The 20606-nt window shown below is 54.1% G+C and overlaps 1 protein-coding gene and 1 pseudogene across 1 annotated transcript; both read right to left on the reverse strand.

The window, feature by feature from the left end:
• Nucleotides 1-5084: 5084 nt before the first annotated feature.
• LOC129212995 (protocadherin alpha-2-like) lies at nt 5085-8489 on the reverse strand. Its single transcript, XM_054842267.1, is given in 4 exon segments — nt 5085-5096; nt 5739-5906; nt 5909-6006; nt 6009-8489. Coding segments are annotated over 4 exon segments (2739 nt in total). The 5' UTR covers nt 8470-8489.
• A 9018-nt stretch (nt 8490-17507) lies between these two features.
• The window catches only part of LOC129212996 (protocadherin alpha-3-like), a 3627-nt pseudogene continuing 528 nt past the window's right edge, over nt 17508-20606 (reverse strand).

Consider the following 20606-nt stretch of genomic DNA (forward strand, 5'->3'; position numbering starts at 1 on the left):
TCCAACACAGGGCTCTGCCTGTCCCAGGGCCCATCATCAATGTTGAAGACAGAGGCGAACGTGCCACTAAACATCTCTGCTTTGTCCACATCCCAATTTCTGAGGTGACCGACTTTATCAAGTAACCGACTGACACTAGCTCTGATCTTCCTTTTACTGTTAACATATTTCAAAAAGCCCTGGTCAGCTTGAAATCTCATTGAGCTTGGGCCACACAAATGTTCTCCCTACGGTGGCAAACCGCATCTCTGTAGTCCTCCCATGTGGCTTGTCCTTGCTTCCAATGGCCATAAACCTTCCTTTTAAGTTCTAGAAGAAGATCCCTGCTCAGTCAAGCAAACCAAATTCAAACATGTTCCAGTGTACTCAGCACATCGTGGAGCACACTGAAGGATCTCGCTAGCACACCATCCCTCAAACACTGGCCTGCTACCCCATGGCTTCTCCCTAGCGAGACTGGTTTTACCTGTGTCCCCTTCAAATCTAGTTTAAAGCTCTTTCAATAAGCCCTGATAACTGCTTTTTTCCAACAACATCAACAGTTGTGGAAGATGCTACAGATACCCAACACTACACAAGGACAGCAGTGCTACCCTCCCAAAACACATTTGAACAAAAAAAAAAGAAAAAAAGAAAAAAGAAAAGGTAAAAGGTTCATCAGACAGTATTCAGCAGTCTGCATCTCACCCCCTCTTACTAACACATTTCCGACATCAGCCAAGCAGCAGCACCGTGGTTCTGTGTCTGCTGACATGTGGTCATAACCTCAAAACAATCCCATTCCACCGTACTGAAACGCAAGAAGAGAACAACAGGGCACAAGGATACGCAGAACTTCTGGAGGTTCTGACAGGATTCTGAGCAAGTAGTACTGTGTGCCAGACCTCTTCTCAAGGTTTTTTACCAGCATCCTCTTTCTCATGCTATGAGTTACGGGATCCCCAGCTAAGTGAACATTCTCAGTTCTTCCCCAATGACACAATCCACGTTCTCCCCGTATCTCCATTTACTCAGGCAAGACGCTTACGGGCTCAAGGTCACCCACCCCCGCCCCATGACAGATCCCTCCAATGGAAGTCATGTCCTTCTGTGGCAGAAGGCCTCCAACTCCAGACCCTTGGGAGCCTGGGAAAGCATCTGGGGCAAGAACACACCGTGCCCATCCTGCCTCACCCTTTCCTTTCAGGCATCCTCCGTTCCCCACTCCCAGACATGTGTTCTCAAGGCAAGCACATCACCCTAATCAGTGCCACTGCGCATTAACCTCTGCAACATGCCATGGCTTCCTTTCCCACCTCAAGGCTCAATCCAGCTGTTACAGACCCTTCCCATCAATGAGAGCACCACAAGAAAACCCACAGCTGTTATGATGTACACAGTGTCATGAAGACACTCTGCAGCTGACCATTTATGCTTGGCAACGCATATCTATCTCAGACAGAATTGTTACACACTGGAGAGCAGTACGCTTTCTAAAAGTGATGTCAGGGCAGCTCTAATGGCAAGGGTATTGGTTTCATACTGGGAGAGAACAACCCAAAATTTCTATGAGCACAGAACTCTAATGGGTGATATCTACTGTGTAGGACAACTTGAGAAGGGTTTGAGGGTTTTTGTCTGGTTTGTTGGGTTTTGGTTTTTTTGGGGGGGGGTTTAATCACACTGAAGATTTCTGAGACTTTTGTATTGCTGTGACTGCTGGTACAAATACTGAAAGATTATCAAAACAGGCCAGTGTACATCACGCCACTTCTCTGGCAAGGACCACAAGACTTCTTTTTGGTCTCCTTTACCAATTTTTTTTTCTAAATGACTACGCCATGCTTAACATGAAACTTGACATGAAGCACCGACACGCCCTTTGGCAAGAGCCCTCATTCCTCTTCCCTGGAAGGAACAACTTTCCTACTTTCCTCTACTCTATGAAAGACACACAGACTGCCCCTGCCCCTTCCCTTCATGAACAAGATCACACTCTAAGGGTGGCACAAGTGCCCCGGATACTTGGACTTCCACGCAAACAGCATCAAAGATGTCAAGCAATGCAAGGAAGTATTTCCTTTGGAAACTCAAACCCATCACAAACCAGCATGACATACTTCCAAGAAGGCTGAAAACCCACCAAGCAACTACAGCTCCAGAGCACTCTTCAGGTACCTTGATCAAGAGGTATTATTCCTGACTCATTTTCCACCTACACGCTGAATGTCAAACTCTTGCTTTCCTGTTCCAGCAGGCAACCACTACCAGAACAACACACCGAGAACCTTGTTACCCAAGGGATTTAGCCCCCAAGGAATACCTCCCCTTCGTTAACATGATCCACGCATCACATAGCCAAACAAAAGCCACGAAGGAAACAGCATGACTTTTTTTTTTAATGAGAACATCTCCTCAATGCCCAACACATCCAGTCAAAGAAATGCACTGGGGTCCCAGCTCCATCGATCCAGGCAATATTCAGTTGATCCAACATAAAGATGCCACAGCTAGACAGGAACAAAAGTACATCTGTCTCACAAACACATCCACTTTATGTCTGAGGTGACTTGCCTGCAGCATCACTGGTTGCTTCTTCAGAATAAGAAATATTTTCAAGACAGGAAAACTGGTTTTCAAGGATAAAAAGTGCTTCTGGGGAAGCTGGACAGAAAAAAATTACTCATGTTCTGTAAAAACTGGACAGTGCATAGTGCCCTTTATGCCTCACAGGGGAAGTACGAAGGAGACTTGAAAGCTGAGGACTTTTTTTTAACATCAAACTCGGCTCCAGAGAGTGGAAAAGCCATCCCCCACAACAATGGGAAAGCACCCAAACATCTGCCACCTGATAGCTGCCAAAATTCAGCAGCCTGCCTCTCATCCACTGTTACCAACACATTGACAATGTGAGACAAGGCAAAACCAAAAGGGTGGGAGGTTTTGGTGAGAGGAGAAAACCAAAGTGATGCTCTTCCGCTGTATTGAAATGCAAGGTTGGCCAACATCTTGAATGCAGACAGTACTCCTTCCCCTGCCTGGCAAGAGTAAGAGCACAGAGGGAACCAAAGAGAGTTTCAGAGAAGGCTGGCAGCACGATCCAAACGTGGAAAAGCTTCTGTGTGACCAACAACATCCCACGTCAAAACCAAGTGATAAAAGTCACACGTGGTAGATGTCTGCACAAGCAGAAATACTACAAAGAACAACAGCACCCTGAGATATGCTGAACTTCTGGAGGTCCCGAGAGGATCGCGGGAAAGTAGCCCTGTGCGCTGGGCCTCTTCTCAAGGTTGTCTGCTGGCATGCCCTATCCCACGCCATGGGAAATGGCATCTCCACAGCTAAGCAGACATTCTCCACTTCTTCCCCAATGACACAGGCCGTGTTCTACCCAGCATCTCCATTTCCATCTGACAAGACTGTCCCCCGCTCAAGAGTCACCCTCTCCATGACACACGCCCAGGCCATACTCAGCACCACTCACACGATCACTGCCACAAGACCCAGACATTGCTCCAACACAGTAACATGCTCCAGCTCTAAACTCGGTTCTAAGCATGACCCAGGCCTTTGCACATCCTCACCTTCCCACACGATTCGAACAAAGAACATATGGAGGGCTGCAAAGCCACACAGTGTCTGGCAGAATCTTCCCAGATGCATGAACTTCACCCTGAATCCTTTTGCCTTTTCGGGAATCTCAAATGGAAACACCACAGAGCTGTGCATTAGTGCTTTCAAAGATTCTTTGATTAGAGCTGTGGCAGCTCTGGTCCCGGTCCACAAGCAATTTATTCTTGGAGAGAACCACACCAAACGCTGAAGCAAAGGGCACGCACAATATCAATTGGGTGGGAGAATTTATATCGTAGAACACCTGAGCTGGGCTACTGTGCAGGGCTTGGCATGTACATGCACCTATCAGAATGAGTTAACACTGACAAGAGGACACAGCATCTCTACTGAGGCCACCTGTGCAAGCGCACAAGTAGGGGAAGTCGGGCACCCAAAGGTCACACCCTCCTCCTTACCTCCCCTGACAAATCCTGCCTGAGGAGGATCAAGAAACCATCATGGCAACATCAGTGGCTGCGGAAACTGCTGCAGACGCCCACCACAACATAAGGACAGCAGGATGAAGCTCTACCCGCCCACACCACCTTTCCCAAAACAGCAGTGAAAATGTTCATCAGACAGTATTCCACAGTCCGCATGTCACCCCTTCTTTCCAACACATCGCCTACGTCAGGAACGCAGCAACACAATGGACGAGATATTCATAACCTCAGACAACGCTCTGGGCATTTCAATATAGCACACTATCTCAAGATCCAGAAGGCCTCCAAATCCAGACACTTGCAGCCTGAGGAAGGAGCCAGGGCAAGAACACTCCATGCCCATCCTGCCTCATGCTTTCCTCTAGGCATCCTCTATTCCCCACTCCCAGACATGTGTTCTCAAGACAAGCACATCATCTCCCATGCTGGTCTTCTTGGGACATGGCCCATGGTCTCTTCAAGGATTTCCACTTCCCGCAGACAACTCTTCCCACTGATCAAGGTCACCCTTCACATCAGGTAATGGCCAGGCGACTGCCACATTCACCTCTGCGACATGCCCGTTTCCTTTCCTACGTCAAGGCTCAGTCTGACTTTTCTTACCCTTCCTATCAACGAGAGCACCACAAAAAACACACAGAGGTATCACACACACGGTGCCCCCCAGACTCACTGCACCTGACCCTTCACATTTGACAAAGCTTCAGCTACCTCAGATGGCAATGTGGCACACCTGGGAGCAAGACTCTTTCTGAAGGTGATGCCAGGACAGCTCTAAACAGCAATGGAATTGATTTCATACTCTCAGGGAAAAAACAACATGTTGATGAGCACAGCACTGTCATGCATGATACCAACTGTGTCGGAGAAGTTGACTGGGTTTTGTTAGGGAGGGGCAGTTATTTGGTTTTGAGTTTCTTGATTGTTTGTTTTCAATAAAAAAAGATTTCCAGGGCTTTTGAAATCATGTGGCTGTTGACACAAACAGTGAAAGGGCATCAAAACAGGCCAACATATTTCACGCTACTTCTCTGGCCAGGAACATCAATCCACAACCTGGGAGACAGGGGGAGCATGAAAAGAAAAAGACAGTTCCTGTTTCTAACACATGCCTTGGCTTGCACTCCTCTGCCCTAACACCATTCCAACAAGTACAACGTACATGGAAAAAGACCATAGGAAAAGTCCACACTGACTTCCCTACTTTCATAATAACCCTGTCAAGCGAGTGAAGCTCGGGAAATTATGCCAGGGTGTAAAGTCTTGGTTATCAGCTTGAATCACATCTCTTGCAGAGAAGAATCAAAGAAGAGGAGGACAGACTTCTCAACAGGAAATCACATCTGATACTGACTGTGGCTGGTGTGTGTAAAGATAGTAAGCAATAATATTTTATTTTTTTTAAAAAAACTTCTCAAGGCCAGGCGTGGGCGTTGAGCAAACTGCTCAAGTGATCGCCCACGGCAGGGGAGGTGGAACTGGATGAGCTTGAAGGTCCTTTCCACCCAAACCATCTATGATTCTATGAGAAATACTGTTTGGGGGACTGTCACCACCACGGCCTGCCTCTCTTCTACTCCTCCTGCAAGCTCGGGTACAACTGCTACATGCCAGCAAGCAACAGCCTCTCGAAAGCTAATGTCGTGGCACCTCGCATCGACATCGGCAGCGATTTAATTGCACCGCAGAACAACTCACAGCCAGAGCAGCAAACCTCCGCTGCGGACGGTAACTGCTGCTGGCTGCGGCAATACCTTTCGTGCTTTTTTCACCAAAGCAAGAGCAGGGCGGCCCCGGCAAGGACGCGAAGGCAGATGCAAAGGCGCCATTCAGATCCTTAAGCACCCGCCAAGCACCCACCGCCCGCACGCCCACGGGGGCCGAGCCCGGCTCCCACCACCGCCTGCCCAGGGCGCGGCCGAGAAGGGGGCGTCGGGCGAGGAAGGGCCGAGGAAAGGACGAGGAAGGGAGGGCCACTGACCGTGTCCAGCAGAGCGGGCGGCTCCGGCTGCGTCTCCTTCGCCGCGGGGCCGGGCGGCGGCGGCGGGAAGTTGGGGCTGAAAACCATCAGGTCGCTCTTGCCCGCGCCGTCCGCCACGCACAGGCTCCGGCTCTGGCGCTGCGAGTACGACCAGCTCCCCACTTCGCTGGCGCACACCAGCGTCGCCGGCCCGGGCCCCGACAGCACGGCCGCCCGCGGCGCCCACCGCGACGCCCCGTACAGCACCACCGCCAGCAGGAACAGGCTCGACACCGCGCAGATGGCCACCACCAGCCACACGTTCGTCGCCGACGCCGACGACGCGCCGCCCTCCGCCGGCCGCAGCCCCGCCCCCGACGACGACGACGAGCCCGCGGCCGCCAGCGCCGCCTCGGCGCCCTCCACCAGCGACACGCTCAGCGTGGCCGTGGCCGAGCGCGCCGGCTCCCCGTGGTCCCGCACCACGATCACCAGCCGCTGCCGCGGGCCGTCCGCCTCCTCCAGCGCCCGCGCCGTGCTCACCTCGCCGCTGTACAGCCCCACGCGGAACGGGCCCTTCCCCCGCGGCTCCCACAGCTCGTAGCGCAGCCACGCGTTGTAGCCCGAGTCCGCGTCCACCGCGCGGATCTTCGCCACCACCTGCCCCGCCGGCGCCCCCCACGCCGCCCACGCCCACAGCGCCCCCGAGACCGGCCCCGACGCCGCCGAGACCGGCGCCCCCACGCCCGGACCGCCGCCCGCAAGCGGCAGCAGCGCCGGCGCGTTGTCGTTCTCGTCCACCACGAAGAGCTGCACCGTGGCGTTGCCGCACAGCGGCGGCTCCCCCGCGTCCACCGCCCGCACCTCGAACTGCAGCACCTGCAGCTCCTCGTAGTCCAACGGCTGCAGCGCCCACAGCCGCCCGCTCTCCGCGTCCACCGACACGTAGCTCGACGCCGGCCGCCGCGCCACGCCCGACGACGCGCCCCCGACGACGCCCTCCGCCACCGAGTAGCTCACGCGACCGTTGCCCGCCTCGTCCGGGTCCCGCGCCCACAGCCGCGCCAGCTCCGCGCCCGCCGCGTTGTTCTCCCGCGCCAGCACCGTGTACACGGCCTGCGCGAACGACGGCGCGTTGTCGTTCACGTCCGACACCGGCACACGCACCCCGCGGCTGGCGCGCAGCGGCGGCGACCCGCCGTCCTCCGCCCGCACCTCCACCTCGTACTCCGACACCCGCTCCCGGTCCAGCGCCTCCCGCAGCACCAGCGAGTACGAGCCCGCGAACGTCGCCACCAGCCCGAACGGCGACGCCGGCCACACCGCGCAGCGCACCCGCCCGTTCGCCCCCGAGTCCCGGTCCGACACGCTCAGCAGCGCCACCACCGTCCCCGCCGCCGCGTCCTCCGGCACCGGCACCGACAGCGACGTCACCCACACCTCCGGCGCGTTGTCGTTCACGTCCAGCACCTCCAGCTCCACGCTGCTGTGACCGGACAAAGGGGGCGTCCCTTTGTCTCTCGCTTCGATCTCCAGGTCGTACGACTGAACGTCCTCGAAATCCAATTCACCGGCAGTGCGTATCTCCCCCGATTTTCTGTCCATTATGAACAAGTCCTGGACTTTGGTAGAAATCATGTTGCTAAAGAAATAATCTATCTCTCGATTAATTCCCTCATCTTTGTCTGACGCTGTTAGCTGGAGTAACACAGTTCCCGGGGCAGCATTTTCCGGCAGCTGCACTTTATACACCGACTGGTTGAACTGGGGCGCGTTGTCGTTCGCATCCAGCACCGAGATCACCAGCTCCACCGTGCCCGTCAGCGCCGGACGGCCCCCGTCACTCGCCGTCACCACCAAACGGTGCACAGCCATCGTCTCGCGGTCCAGAGCTTTCGTTAACAAGAGGACTAGTAACATCTTCTTTTCGTCTTTAGATTTCATTTCCAAACCGAAATGCTCGCTGGGGCTGAGTGTATAGGAGAGCTGCGCGTTGGCTCCGATATCCGCATCCGACGCGCCCTCCAGCGGGAACCGAGACCCGGGAGGAGAGTTCTCCGGTAAACTGAGGTTTTTGCGTGCGGCGGGGAAGAGCGGGGCGTTGTCGTTGATGTCCGTGACCTCCAGCTCCACGTGGAAGACGCGCAGCGGCCGCTCCACCAGCACCTCCAGGCGCAGGGCGCACGGCGCGCTCTTCCCGCACAGCTCCTCCCGGTCCAGCCGCGAGCTCACCACCAGCGCCCCGCTCGCCCCGCTCACCTCCACGCTCGCCCGACGGCCCTGCGCCACCAGACGCAGCCGACGCGCCTCCGGCTCGCCCGCCTCCAGGCCCAGGTCCTGCGCCAGCCGCCCCACCACCGTCCCGGCCTTGGCTTCCTCCGGCACCGAGTACCGCACCTGACCGCCGCCCAGCGCCCAGGCCGCCTGCAGCACCAGCACCCGCAACACGGGCCCCCAACACACGCCCATCGCCGCCGCCGCCGCCGACACCCGCCCGGGCCCCGCACGGCTCCCCGCCGCCGCACGCACGCACCCGCTCAACTGACCGCCCCGCCCCGCGCCGCGCCGCCCCCCCGCGCTCACAGCCGGGCTCTCCGCCGCACCGGGGCGGAGCCGCGGAGACGCTCACCGCCGTTTCTGAGCCTGCAGCGACACCGTGTGCTGCTCCGCCGGCTCACACGCTCCCCACCGTCCACCGCGCCTCCGCACCCGTCCTGCTCGTCTCCTCTCCCGCCTCCTCCTTCCCTTCCACTCTTTCTTGGCCTTCTTTATTTTCCTCTTCCCCTCCCCACTCCTTACGTCTTTTTCATTCCTTCCTTGCTTTGGGTTTCATAGATTCCTTCCCTTCTTCCTCCCTTTTCGTCGTCCTTATTCTTTCTTCATTTCACTTGCTTTTTTCTCTTCTCTTTTTCTACTGTCTTCTCTTCCTTCTTCTTGCTTTGTTTTCTTCTCTTTCCTCCTCTTTCTTCTTCCTTCTGTTCCTTCTCCTTTCCCTTCTTGCCCTGACGTGCCCCATTCTTTACTCCCCTTGCCCTTCTCTTTCCACCCTTCTCGCTTCTTTCCCCCCGCTCGCAGCTCCCCAGTCGCCTCCGGCCCCGCGGCGGACACCATCAAAGACGGAGCCATCGGCGCTAATTACGGGGCATCAGCGCCGGAGCGCGGGACTCTAACCAAGGGCGAGGCTGTTAGGGACCAGCTCCGCTCAGCGTCCAGACATAACGTCGGTGCGTGCTGGTTGTCTCGTCTATCCTCTTCCTTCTTTTCCTTCATTTCCTTCCTCTACTTCTCATTCTTTTCTTCTAGCATTCCTACTCCTCCTTCCGTCCTATTCCTCCTTCCTGGCTTGCTTTTCACTTGCATAGATTCCTTCCTTGCCTTTTTCCTTTCCTTCTGCGATTCTGATGCAAGATAATGTTGGTGCGACCTGGTCATCTCCTTTTTTCTCTTCTTTGTCCTCTTCCTTCCATCCTTAATTTCTTCCTTCCTTTCTTCCTCTCCCTCACCACCTTTCTCTGTAGAGTGATAGTGTCTCTGCATGCCAGTAAACTCATTTATCTTTTCTTCATTTCTTTACCTTCTCCCTATTCCTTCCTTTGTTCTTGTTTTCTTTCCCTCTATTCTTGCTTTCTTCCTTCTCTACTTTCTCTTCTTTCTCCCACTTCACTCTCGAAATGGAGCATGGACATGTCCTCTGGCAAGAGCTCTTTCCCCTTCCTCACCCCTTTACATCAAGCCTTGACCACTGTCCCTGAACACTGAGGATGCCGAGGTCCTCATCTCCATTCAGTGTACAAAGATAATGTCAGCGTGCGCTGGTAATCTCCTCTATTGTCTCTTCCTTCCTTCCTCTTCCTTTTTTCTTTCTTCCTTGCTTCGTTCTTCCTTGCATACAGTCCTTTTTTCCCCGTCTTCTCATCTCTTTCATTCTTTCCTCTCTTTATTTCCTGCTTATTTTTGTGGGTTTTTTCACTCCTTTTTCTTTTTTGCTCTCCCTGTTTCTCTTCCTTACGTATTTTTATTTCTCTTTCCTCTTTCTCTTCCTTCTTCTTTTTTTGCCTCAGACCTGCCCTATCCTTGCCTCCCCTTCTCTTCTGCTTCCACCGCGTCTCCTCTCTTCTTTCTCTCCTTTACAAAAATACTTTCTGCATCTCCACACCACGCTCAACACAAAGCACCAACATGCCCTCTGGCAAAACCTCTCATTCCTCTTCCTTTCCACCTTCCAGCCATCCAGATGAGTAATAACCTTCCTGCTTTCCTCCAGCCTGTGCAAGACAGACAGACTGCCCCTCCACCTCCCCTCCCCTTCCCTGCCCTTCCTGAAGAAGACCACACTCTGCAGCCTCCAGGCCTCTCAAGGACCCAGCAAATAACAGAGCAAGGCAATCATGCAGCAAGGAACAGCTCTGCTGCATCACAAAAGAATCCACCACCCTCTGAAACACAGCCCCAGGCCCCGGGTACTTGGACATCCATGCAAACAGCCTCCAGAGAGTCCAAACAACACACGGGCGGGGGCGGGGGACTGTCTTTCTTTAGAGAAATCAAAGACCACCACGACAATCCACCAAGAAACCTGAAACAGCAGCGGGCAACCACACCTCCTGAGCACTCTTCATGTATCTCAATGAAGTGCTATTCTTCCAGTCTCAGTTTCCACCTGCACGTTGAACGACAAGCTCTTGCTTTCCCATTCTGGCAGGCATGCACTGCCAGAACAACACAGGGCATTAGTTCCCATGGAATACCTCTCACTCATTAGCAGGAGCCATGCATCATACAGCCAAACAAAAGCCAGGAAGCAAACACCATGACATTTTCACTGAGAACATCCCCTTGCCTCCCAACACACCCACTCCACGAACTGCACTGCGGTCCCTCCTCCATCCGTCCTTGCTGCCACCTTGCAGCAAAGGAACAAGAGCGGACACTGATGCTGTGCTGGTCCAAACCTACAGGCATTACAATCCCGGCAACATTCGGTTGATCCAACATGGAGATACCACGACTAAATAGGAATGGTTAGGTATGGGTGACTTACCTGTAGCATCACTGGTTGCTTCTTCAGAAAAGAAACATTTTCAGGACAGAAGAATTCCTTTTAAGGGACATTTTCCCTTAACATTACCAGAGAGTTCTGGGGTTGCCGGACAGAAAAAAAAAGACTCCCATTCCGCCAGACTTTGGAAACCATTGTGCAGTGCACTCCATGAGCTCTGACAGGTTTGGCACCCTGACCACTTCCGAGGGGAGGCTGTTCCAATGAATGACCACCCTCTCAGTGAAGAACCTTTTCCTAACATCCAGTCTAAACTTCCCCTGACGCAGCTTCCTACCATTTCCTTGTGTCCTATCAATGCTCACCAGAGACAGGAGGAGATCAGCACCTCCCCCTTGGCTGCACCCCTGGAGAACATTGTAGGCTGCAATGAGGTCACCCCTCAGCCTTCTCTTCTCCAAGCTCAACAAGCCAAGTGACCTCAGCTGCTCTTCATCACTCTTGCCCCTCAAGACCTTTCACCGTCTTGCTCACCCTACCTTGGACACGCTCTCATAGTTTGATCTCCTTCTTATATTCAGGCACACAAAACTGCACACAGCACTCAAGGAGGGGCTGCACTAGTGCAGTGCAGAGTGGGACAATCACCTCTCTCGAACAGCTAGCAAAGCTGTGTTTGATGCACCCCTGGACACAGTTGGCCCTTTGGGCTGCCAGGACACACTGTTGACTCCTTTTCAACTTCCCATCAACACAAAACCCCAGATCACTTTCCACAGGGCTGCTCTCCAGCCTCTCAATCCCCAGTTTCTATTGGGGGATTACCCCAGGATTACCCCGCAACAAGTGTAGAATCCAGCATTTGCTCTTGTTAAATTTCATATAGCTGGTGACTGCCCAGCTCTCTAGTCTATCCAGATCTCTCTGAAAGGCCTCTCTGTCCCCAATGGTGTCCACAGCTCCTCCGAATTTAGTATCATTGGACAATTTAATGTACATTCAATTGATACATACAGATGATTTATAGAAACAATAAAGAGCCCTGGCCCTACAATTGAGCCCTGTGGCATCCCACTGGTGACTGGCCGCCAGCCTGATCTAACCCCATTTACTTATGTGCCTCCAGCTGCAGCAGCAAGTCTCAAACCTGTTCAGAGTTGGCTGGGAGTTTATCATTCCCCCAGTCACGGTCTTCCAACACAGGGCTCCGCCGGTCCCAGGGCCCATCATTGGTGTTGATGAAGGTGGCATTAAACATCTCTGCTTTGTCTACGTCCCAATTTGTGAGGTGACCGACTTTATCAAGTAACGGACTGACACTAGCACTTATCCTCCTTTTACTGTTAACATATTTTAAAAAGCCCTTTTTGTTCTCCTTCACAGTGCTGGCCAGCTTGAAATCTCATCAAGCTTTGGCCACACGACTTGCAAACAGTTGCAAACAACGTCTCTGTAGTCCTCCCATGTCACTTGTCCTTGCTTCCAACGTCCATACAATTTCCTTTCTCAATTAAGTTCTAGAGGAAGATCCCTGCCTAGCCAACCCACCCTTCTACCCCACTTGCTTGACTCCCAACACTTTGGCATTGCCTGCTCCTGCGCTCTTAAGAGATGGCTCTTACAAAGTGACCAGTATCCATGGACCCAAACACTTTCAAAACCAGATTCCCAGGGGACCTCACCGACCACCCCCTTCAGCAGCCCAAAGTCTGCTCTCCCCACACCCAGGGCCAAAGTTTTGCTGGCAGTTCTTCTCCTGTGGCCAACAACTTGAAACTCAACTACTTCATGGGCACCGTGACCGAGACAGCCACCAATCACCACTTTACACACGACTACTTCTCTGTGTACAAACAACAAAGCCAGGAGGGCACCTTTTCTAGTCTGCTCCCTTAGTACCTGCACCAAGAAGTTATCTTCAACGTGCTGCAGGAATTTCCTGGACCTGCTTGTGTCTGCTGTATGATATTCCCAGCTAACCTCTGGGATGTTAAAATCACGCAAAAGGACACGGGCAGCTGATGTAGGGATATCCCTTAATTCCTTGTGGAATAATTCATTGGCGTGGTCATCCTGGCTGGGTGGTTGACAGTGGACTCCCACAACAACATCCGCCTTAGTTGCTTTTCCCTTAATCCTTACCCAGAGGTGCTCAACCGTGTCGTCGCCAACTGCAAGCTCCATACAATCCAAGTCCTCCCTTAAATACAGCACCACCACCCCACCCCACCTCACCTGACCTGCCTATCGCTCCACAAGAGCCTATAATCATCCATCACAGCACACCCGTCACAGGATCATCCCACCAGGTTTCATCAATGATATCATAGCTCTGGGACTGGGACAAAGCTTCTAGCTCCTCTTCTTCATTCCTCATGCTCCACACATTTGTACAGAGATGTTTCAAATGTGTTCCAGTGTACTCGGCACATCGTGGAGCACACTGAAGGATCTTGCTAGCACACCATGTCTTCTTATGACATCACTCATGGTCTTCCCAAGGATTTCAAATTCCCACACACAACTCTTCCCACTGCTCATGGTCACCCTTCACACCAAGAGATGGCCAGGCCCTACTCAGGGCCACTGCCGCATTCACCTCTAGGACATGACACCGTTACATTTCCAAACTCAAGGCTCAAGCCGACTTTTATAGACCCGTCCCATCAATGAGAGCACCACAAAAAACACACAGAGGTATCACACACACGGTGTCCAGCAGACTCACTGCAGCTGATCCTTCACGTTTGGCAATGCTTCAGCTATCTCAGATGGAAGTGTTACACACTGGAGAGCAGTACGCTTTCTAAAAGTGATGTCACGGCAGCTCCAATGGCAATGGCATTGGTTTCGTGCTGCGAGAGAACAACCCAAATTTCTATGAGCACAGAACTCTAATGGATGATATATACTGCATAGGACAATTTGATAAGGGATTGGGTTTTTTGTTTGTTTTGGTGGTTTTTGTTATTTGGGGGTTTTAAATCACATTAAAAATGTCTGACGATTTTGTATGTTGTGCCGGCTGGTACAAATACTGAAAGAACATCAAAACAGGCCAGTGTACCTCATGCCACTTCTCTGGCAAGGAATACAAGTCTACTTTTCTGTCTCCTTTATCAAATTTTTCTCTAAATGACCACACCATGCTTCACATGAAGCTTGACATGAAGCACTGACACGCCCTTTGGCAAGAGCTCTCATTCCTCTTCCCTGGAAGGAAGGAACAACCTTCATGCTTTCCTCCAGTCTAGCCAAGATGGACAGACAGACTGCCCCTGCCCCTTCCCTTCATGAAGAAGACCACAATCTGAGAGTGCCACTCCAAGTGCCCCAGGTACTTGGACATCCATGCAAACAGCCTCAAAGATGCCAAGCAAGGCAGGGGAGTCTTTCCTTCGGAAACTCAAACCCATCACAGATGGTATGACAATCCTCCAAGAAGGCTGAAAAGGCACCAAGCAACTACAGCTCCACTGCAGAGACAGAGCACTCTTCATATACCTTGATGAAGAGCTATGTCAAGAGCTATGAAGATGCTGAATGTCAAGCTCTTGCTTTCCCATTCTGGTAGGCATGGACTGCCAAAATAACACACCAAGAACCTTCTTACCAAGGGATTTAGCCCCCTTGGAATACCTCCCCATCATTACCATCATCCACATGCCACATAGTGAAACAAAAGCCACAAAGGAAACACCACAACATTTTTTTAATGAGAACATCTCCTCGGTGACCAACACATCCAGGCAAAGAAATGCATTGGGGTTCCTCCTCCATCTGTCCTTGCTACCACCTGCTCACGCTGTGCCTGGAAGTGACAAGAAAGGAACGAGAGCAGGCAGTGGTGCTGTGCTGGTCCAAACCTACAGGCATTACAATCCAGGCAACATTCTAAATGCTAATTCCTAAACAGGAACAAAAGTACATCTGTCTCGCAAACACATCCACTTTATGTCTGAAGCGACTTGCCTGCAGCATCACTGGTTGCTTCTGCAGAATAAGAAATATTTTCAAGACAGGAAAACTGGTTTTCAAGGATAAAAAGTGCTTCTGGGGAAGCTGGACAGAAAAAAATTACTCATGTTCTGTAAAAACTGGACAGTGCATAGTGCCCTTTATGCCTCACAGGGGAAGTACGAAGGAGACTTGAAAGCTGAGGACTTTTTTTTAACATCAAACTCGGCTCCAGAGAGTGGAAAAGCCATCCCCCACAACAATGGGAAAGCACCCAAACATCTGCCACCTGACAGCTGCCAAAATTCAGCAGCCTGCCTCTCATCCACTGTTACCAACACATTGACAATGTGAGACAAGGCAAAACCAAAAGGGTGGGAGGTTTTGGTGAGAGGAGAGAAGAAAACCAAAGTGATGCTCTTCCGCTGTATTGAAATGCAAGGTTGGCCAACATCTTGGATGCAGACAGTACTCCTTCCCCTGCCTGGCAAGAGTAAGAGCACAGAGGGAACCAAAGAGAGTTTCAGAGAAGGCTGGCAGCACGATCCAAACGTTGAAAAGCTTCTGTGTGACCAACAACATCCCACGTCAAAACCAAGTGATTAAAGTCACACGTGGTAGATGTCTGCACAAGCAGAAATACTACAAAGAACAACAGCACCCTGAGATATGCTGAACTTCTGGAGGTCCCGAGAGGATCGCGGGAAAGTAGCCCTGTGCGCTGGGCCTCTTCTCAAGGTTGTCTGCTGGCATGCCCTATCCCACGCCATGGGAAATGGCATCTCCACAGCTAAGCAGACATTCTCCACTTCTTCCCCAATGACACAGGCCATGTTCTACCCAGCATCTCCATTTCCATCTGACAAGACTGTCCCCCGCTCAAGAGTCACCCTCTCCATGACACACGCCCAGGCCATACTCAGCACCACTCACACGATCACTGCCACAAGACCCAGACATTGCTCCAACACAGTAACATGCTCCAGCTCTAAACTCGGTTCTAAGCATGACCCAGGCCTTTGCACATCCTCACCTTCCCACACGATTCGAACAAAGAACATATGGAGGGCTGCAAAGCCACACAGTGTCTGGCAGAATCTTCCCAGATGCATGAACTTCACCCTGAATCCTTTTGCCTTTTCGGGAATCTCAAATGGAAACACCACAGAGCTGTGCATTAGTGCTTTCAAAGATTCTTTGATTAGAGCTGTGGCAGCTCTGGTCCCGGTCCACAAGCAATTTATTCTTGGAGAGAACCACACCAAACGCTGAAGCAAAGGGCACGCACAATATCAATTGGGTGGGAGAATTTATATCGTAGAACACCTGAGCTGGGCTACTGTGCAGGGCTTGGCATGTACATGCACCTATCAGAATGAGTTAACACTGACAAGAGGACACAGCATCTCTACTGAGGCCACCTGTGCAAGCGCACAAGTAGGGGAAGTCGGGCACCCAAAGGTCACACCCTCCTCCTTACCTCCCCTGACAAATCCTGCCTGAGGAGGATCAAGAAACCATCATGGCAACATCAGTGGCTGCGGAAACTGCTGCAGACGCCCACCACAACATAAGGACAGCAGGATGAAGCTCTACCCGCCCACACCACCTTTCCCAAAACAGCAGTGAAGATGTTCATCAGACAGTATTCCACAGTCCGCATGTCACCCCTTCTTTCCAACACATCGCCTACGTCAGGAACGCAGCAACACAATGGACGAGATATTCATAACCTCAGACAACGCTCTGGGCATTTCAATATAGCACACTATCTCAAGATCCAGAAGGCCTCCAAATCCAGACACTTGCAGCCTGAGGAAGGAGCCAGGGCAAGAACACTCCATGCCCATCCTGCCTCATGCTTTCCTCTAGGCATCCTCTATTCCCCACTCCCAGACATGTGTTCTCAAGACAAGCACATCATCTCCCATGCTGGTCTTCTTGGGACATGGCCCATGGTCTCTTCAAGGATTTCCACTTCCCACAGACAACTCTTCCCACTGATCAAGGTCACCCTTCACATCAGGTAATGGCCAGGCGACTGCCACATTCACCTCTGCGACATGCCCGTTTCCTTTCCTACGTCAAGGCTCAGTCTGACTTTTCTTACCCTTCCTATCAACGAGAGCACCACAAAAAACACACAGAGGTATCACACACACGGTGCCCCCCAGACTCACTGCACCTGACCCTTCACATTTGACAAAGCTTCAGCTACCTCAGATGGCAATGTGGCACACCTGGGAGCAAGACTCTTTCTGAAGGTGATGCCAGGACAGCTCTAAACAGCAATGGAATTGATTTCATACTCTCAGGGAAAAAACAACATGTTGATGAGCACAGCACTGTCATGCATGATACCAACTGTGTCGGAGAAGTTGACTGGGTTTTGTTAGGGAGGGGCAGTTATTTGGTTTTGAGTTTCTTGATTGTTTGTTTTCAATAAAAAAAGATTTCCAGGGCTTTTGAAATCATGTGGCTGTTGACACAAACAGTGAAAGGGCATCAAAACAGGCCAACATATTTCACGCTACTTCTCTGGCCAGGAACATCAATCCACAACCTGGGAGACAGGGGGAGCATGAAAAGAAGACGACATTTCCTGTTTCTAACACATGCCTTGGCTTGCACTCCTCTGCCCTAACACCATTCCAACAAGTACAACGTACATGGAAAAAGACCATAGGAAAAGTCCACACTGACTTCCCTACTTTCATAATAACCCTGTCAAGCGAGTGAAGCTCGGGAAATTATGCCAGGGTGTAAAGTCTTGGTTATCAGCTTGAATCACATCTCTTGCAGAGAAGAATCAAAGAAGAGGAGGACAGACTTCTCAACAGGAAATCACATCTGATACTGACTGTGGCTGGTGTGTGTAAAGATAGTAAGCAATAATATTTTATTTTTTAAAAAAAAAAACTTGCCAAGGCCAGGCGTGGGTGTTGAGCAAACTGCTCAAGTGTTCGCCCACGGCAGGGGAGGTGGAACTGGATGAGCTTGAAGGTCCTTTCCACCCAAACCATCTATGATTCTATGAGAAATACTGTTTGGGGGACTGTCACCACCACAGCCTGCCTGTCGTCTTCTCCTCCTGCAAGCTCGGGTACAACTGCTACATGCCAGCAAGCAACAGCCTCTCGAAAGCTAATGTCGTGGCACCTCGCATCGACATCGGCAGCGATTTAATTGCACCGCAGAACAACTCACAGCCAGAGCAGCAAACCTCCGCTGCGGACGGTAACTGCTGCTGGCTGCGGCAATACCTTTCGTGCTTTTTTCACCAAAGCAAGAGCAGGGCGGCCCGGCAAGGACGCGAAGGCAGATGCAAAGGCGCCATTCAGATCCTTAAGCACCCGCCAAGCACCCACCGCCCGCACGCCCACGGGGGCCGAGCCCGGCTCCCACCACCGCCTGCCCAGGGCGCGGCCGAGAAGGGGGCGTCGGGCGAGAAAGGGCCGAGGAAGGGCCGAGGAAGGGAGGGCCACTGACCGTGTCCAGCAGAGCGGGCGGCTCCGGCTGCGTCTCCTTCGCCGCGGGGCCGGGCGGCGGCGGCGGGAAGTTGGGGCTGAAAACCATCAGGTCGCTCTTGCCCGCGCCGTCCGCCACGCACAGGCTCCGGCTCTGGCGCTGCGAGTACGACCAGCTCCCCACTTCGCTGGCGCACACCAGCGTCGCCGGCCCGGGCCCCGACAGCACGGCCGCCCGCGGCGCCCACCGCGACGCCCCGTACAGCACCACCGCCAGCAGGAACAGGCTCGACACCGCGCAGATGGCCACCACCAGCCACACGTTCGTCGCCGACGACGCGCCGCCCTCCGCCGGCCGCAGCCCCGCCCCCGACAACGACGACGACGACGACGACGACGAGCCCGCGGCCGCCAGCGCCGCCTCGGCGCCCTCCACCAGCGACACGCTCAGCGTGGCCGTGGCCGAGCGCGCCGGCTCCCCGTGGTCCCGCACCACGATCACCAGCCGCTGCCGCCGGGCCGTCCGCCTCCTCCAGCGCCCGCGCCGTGCTCACCTCGCCGCTGTACAGCCCCACGCGGAACGGGCCCTTCCCCCGCGGCTCCCACAGCTCGTAGCGCAGCCACGCGTTGTAGCCCGAGTCCGCGTCCACCGCGCGGATCTTCGCCACCACCTGCCCCGCCGGCGCCCCCCACGCCGCCCCACGCCCACAGCGCCCCCGAGACCGGCCCCGGCGCCGCCGAGACCGGCGCCCCACGCCCGGACCCGCCGCCCGCAAGCGGCAGCAGCGCCGGCGCGTTGTCGTTCTCGTCCACCACGAAGAGCTGCACCGTGGCGTTGCCGCACAGCGGCGGCTCCCCCGCGTCCACCGCCCGCACCTCGAACTGCAGCACCTGCAGCTCCTCGTAGTCCAACGGCTGCAGCGCCCACAGCCGCCCGCTCTCCGCGTCCACCGACACGTAGCTCGACGCCGGCCGCCGCGCCACGCCCGACGACGCGCCCCCGACGACGCCCTCCGCCACCGAGTAGCTCACGCGACCGTTGCCCGCCTCGTCCGGGTCCCGCGCCCACAGCCGCGCCAGCTCCGCGCCCGCCGCGTTGTTCTCCCGCGCCAGCACCGTGTACACGGCCTGCGCGAACGACGGCGCGTTGTCGTTCACGTCCGACACCGGCACACGCACCCCGCGGCTGGCGCGCAGCGGCGGCGACCCGCCGTCCTCCGCCCGCACCTCCACCTCGTACTCCGACACCCGCTCCCGGTCCAGCGCCTCCCGCAGCACCAGCGAGTACGAGCCCGCGAACGTCGCCACCAGCCGAACGGCGACGCCGGCCACACCGCGCAGCGCACCCGCCCGTTCGCCCCCGAGTCCCGGTCCGACACGCTCAGCAGCGCCACCACCGTCCCCGCCGCCGCGTCCTCCGGCACCGGCACCGACAGCGACGTCACCCACACCTCCGGCGCGTTGTCGTTCACGTCCAGCACCACCACACCAGCTGCAGTGACCCGACAAAGGGGGCGTCCCTTTGTCTCTCGCTTCGATTTGTAACTCGTGTAAACGAACGTCTTCAAAGTCCAGGGGCCCCTCAGTCTGATCTCGCCGTCTTGGGATCAATGGCGAACAGATCTCTGTTACCAGCAGGAACCGAACTGATGATGCTGTAAGAAAACTCCTTATTAAGACCCTCGTCCGGGTCCGTGGCGTTCACCCGCGCACCAGCGTCCCCTCTGCAGCGCTCTCCAGCAGCTGCACTTTATACACCGACTGGTTGAACTGGGGCGCGTTGTCGTTCGCATCCAGCCGAGATCACCAGCTCCACCGTGCCCGTCAGCGCCGGACGGCCCCCGTCACTCGCCGTCACCACCAAACGGTGCACAGCCATCGTCTCGCGGTCCAGGCTGCTTTCGTGAGCACCAAAAACAGGATTTTAGTTTTCATCAGAAGATTTAACATCGAGCGTAAAATGCTCGCTCGGCTGAGTGTATAGGAGAGCTGCGCGTTGGCTCCGATATCCGCATCCGACGCGCCCTCCAGCGGGAAACGAGACCGGGAGGAGAGTTCTCCGATAAACTGAGGTTTTTGCGTGCGGCGGGGAAGAGCGGGGCGTTGTCGTTGATGTCCGTGACCTCCAGCTACGTGGAAGACGCGCAGCGGCCGCTCCACCAGCACCTCCAGGCGCAGGGCGC

This window comes from Grus americana, chromosome 14, assembly GCF_028858705.1.
Source record: "Grus americana isolate bGruAme1 chromosome 14, bGruAme1.mat, whole genome shotgun sequence".
Lineage (NCBI taxonomy): Eukaryota > Metazoa > Chordata > Aves > Gruiformes > Gruidae > Grus > Grus americana.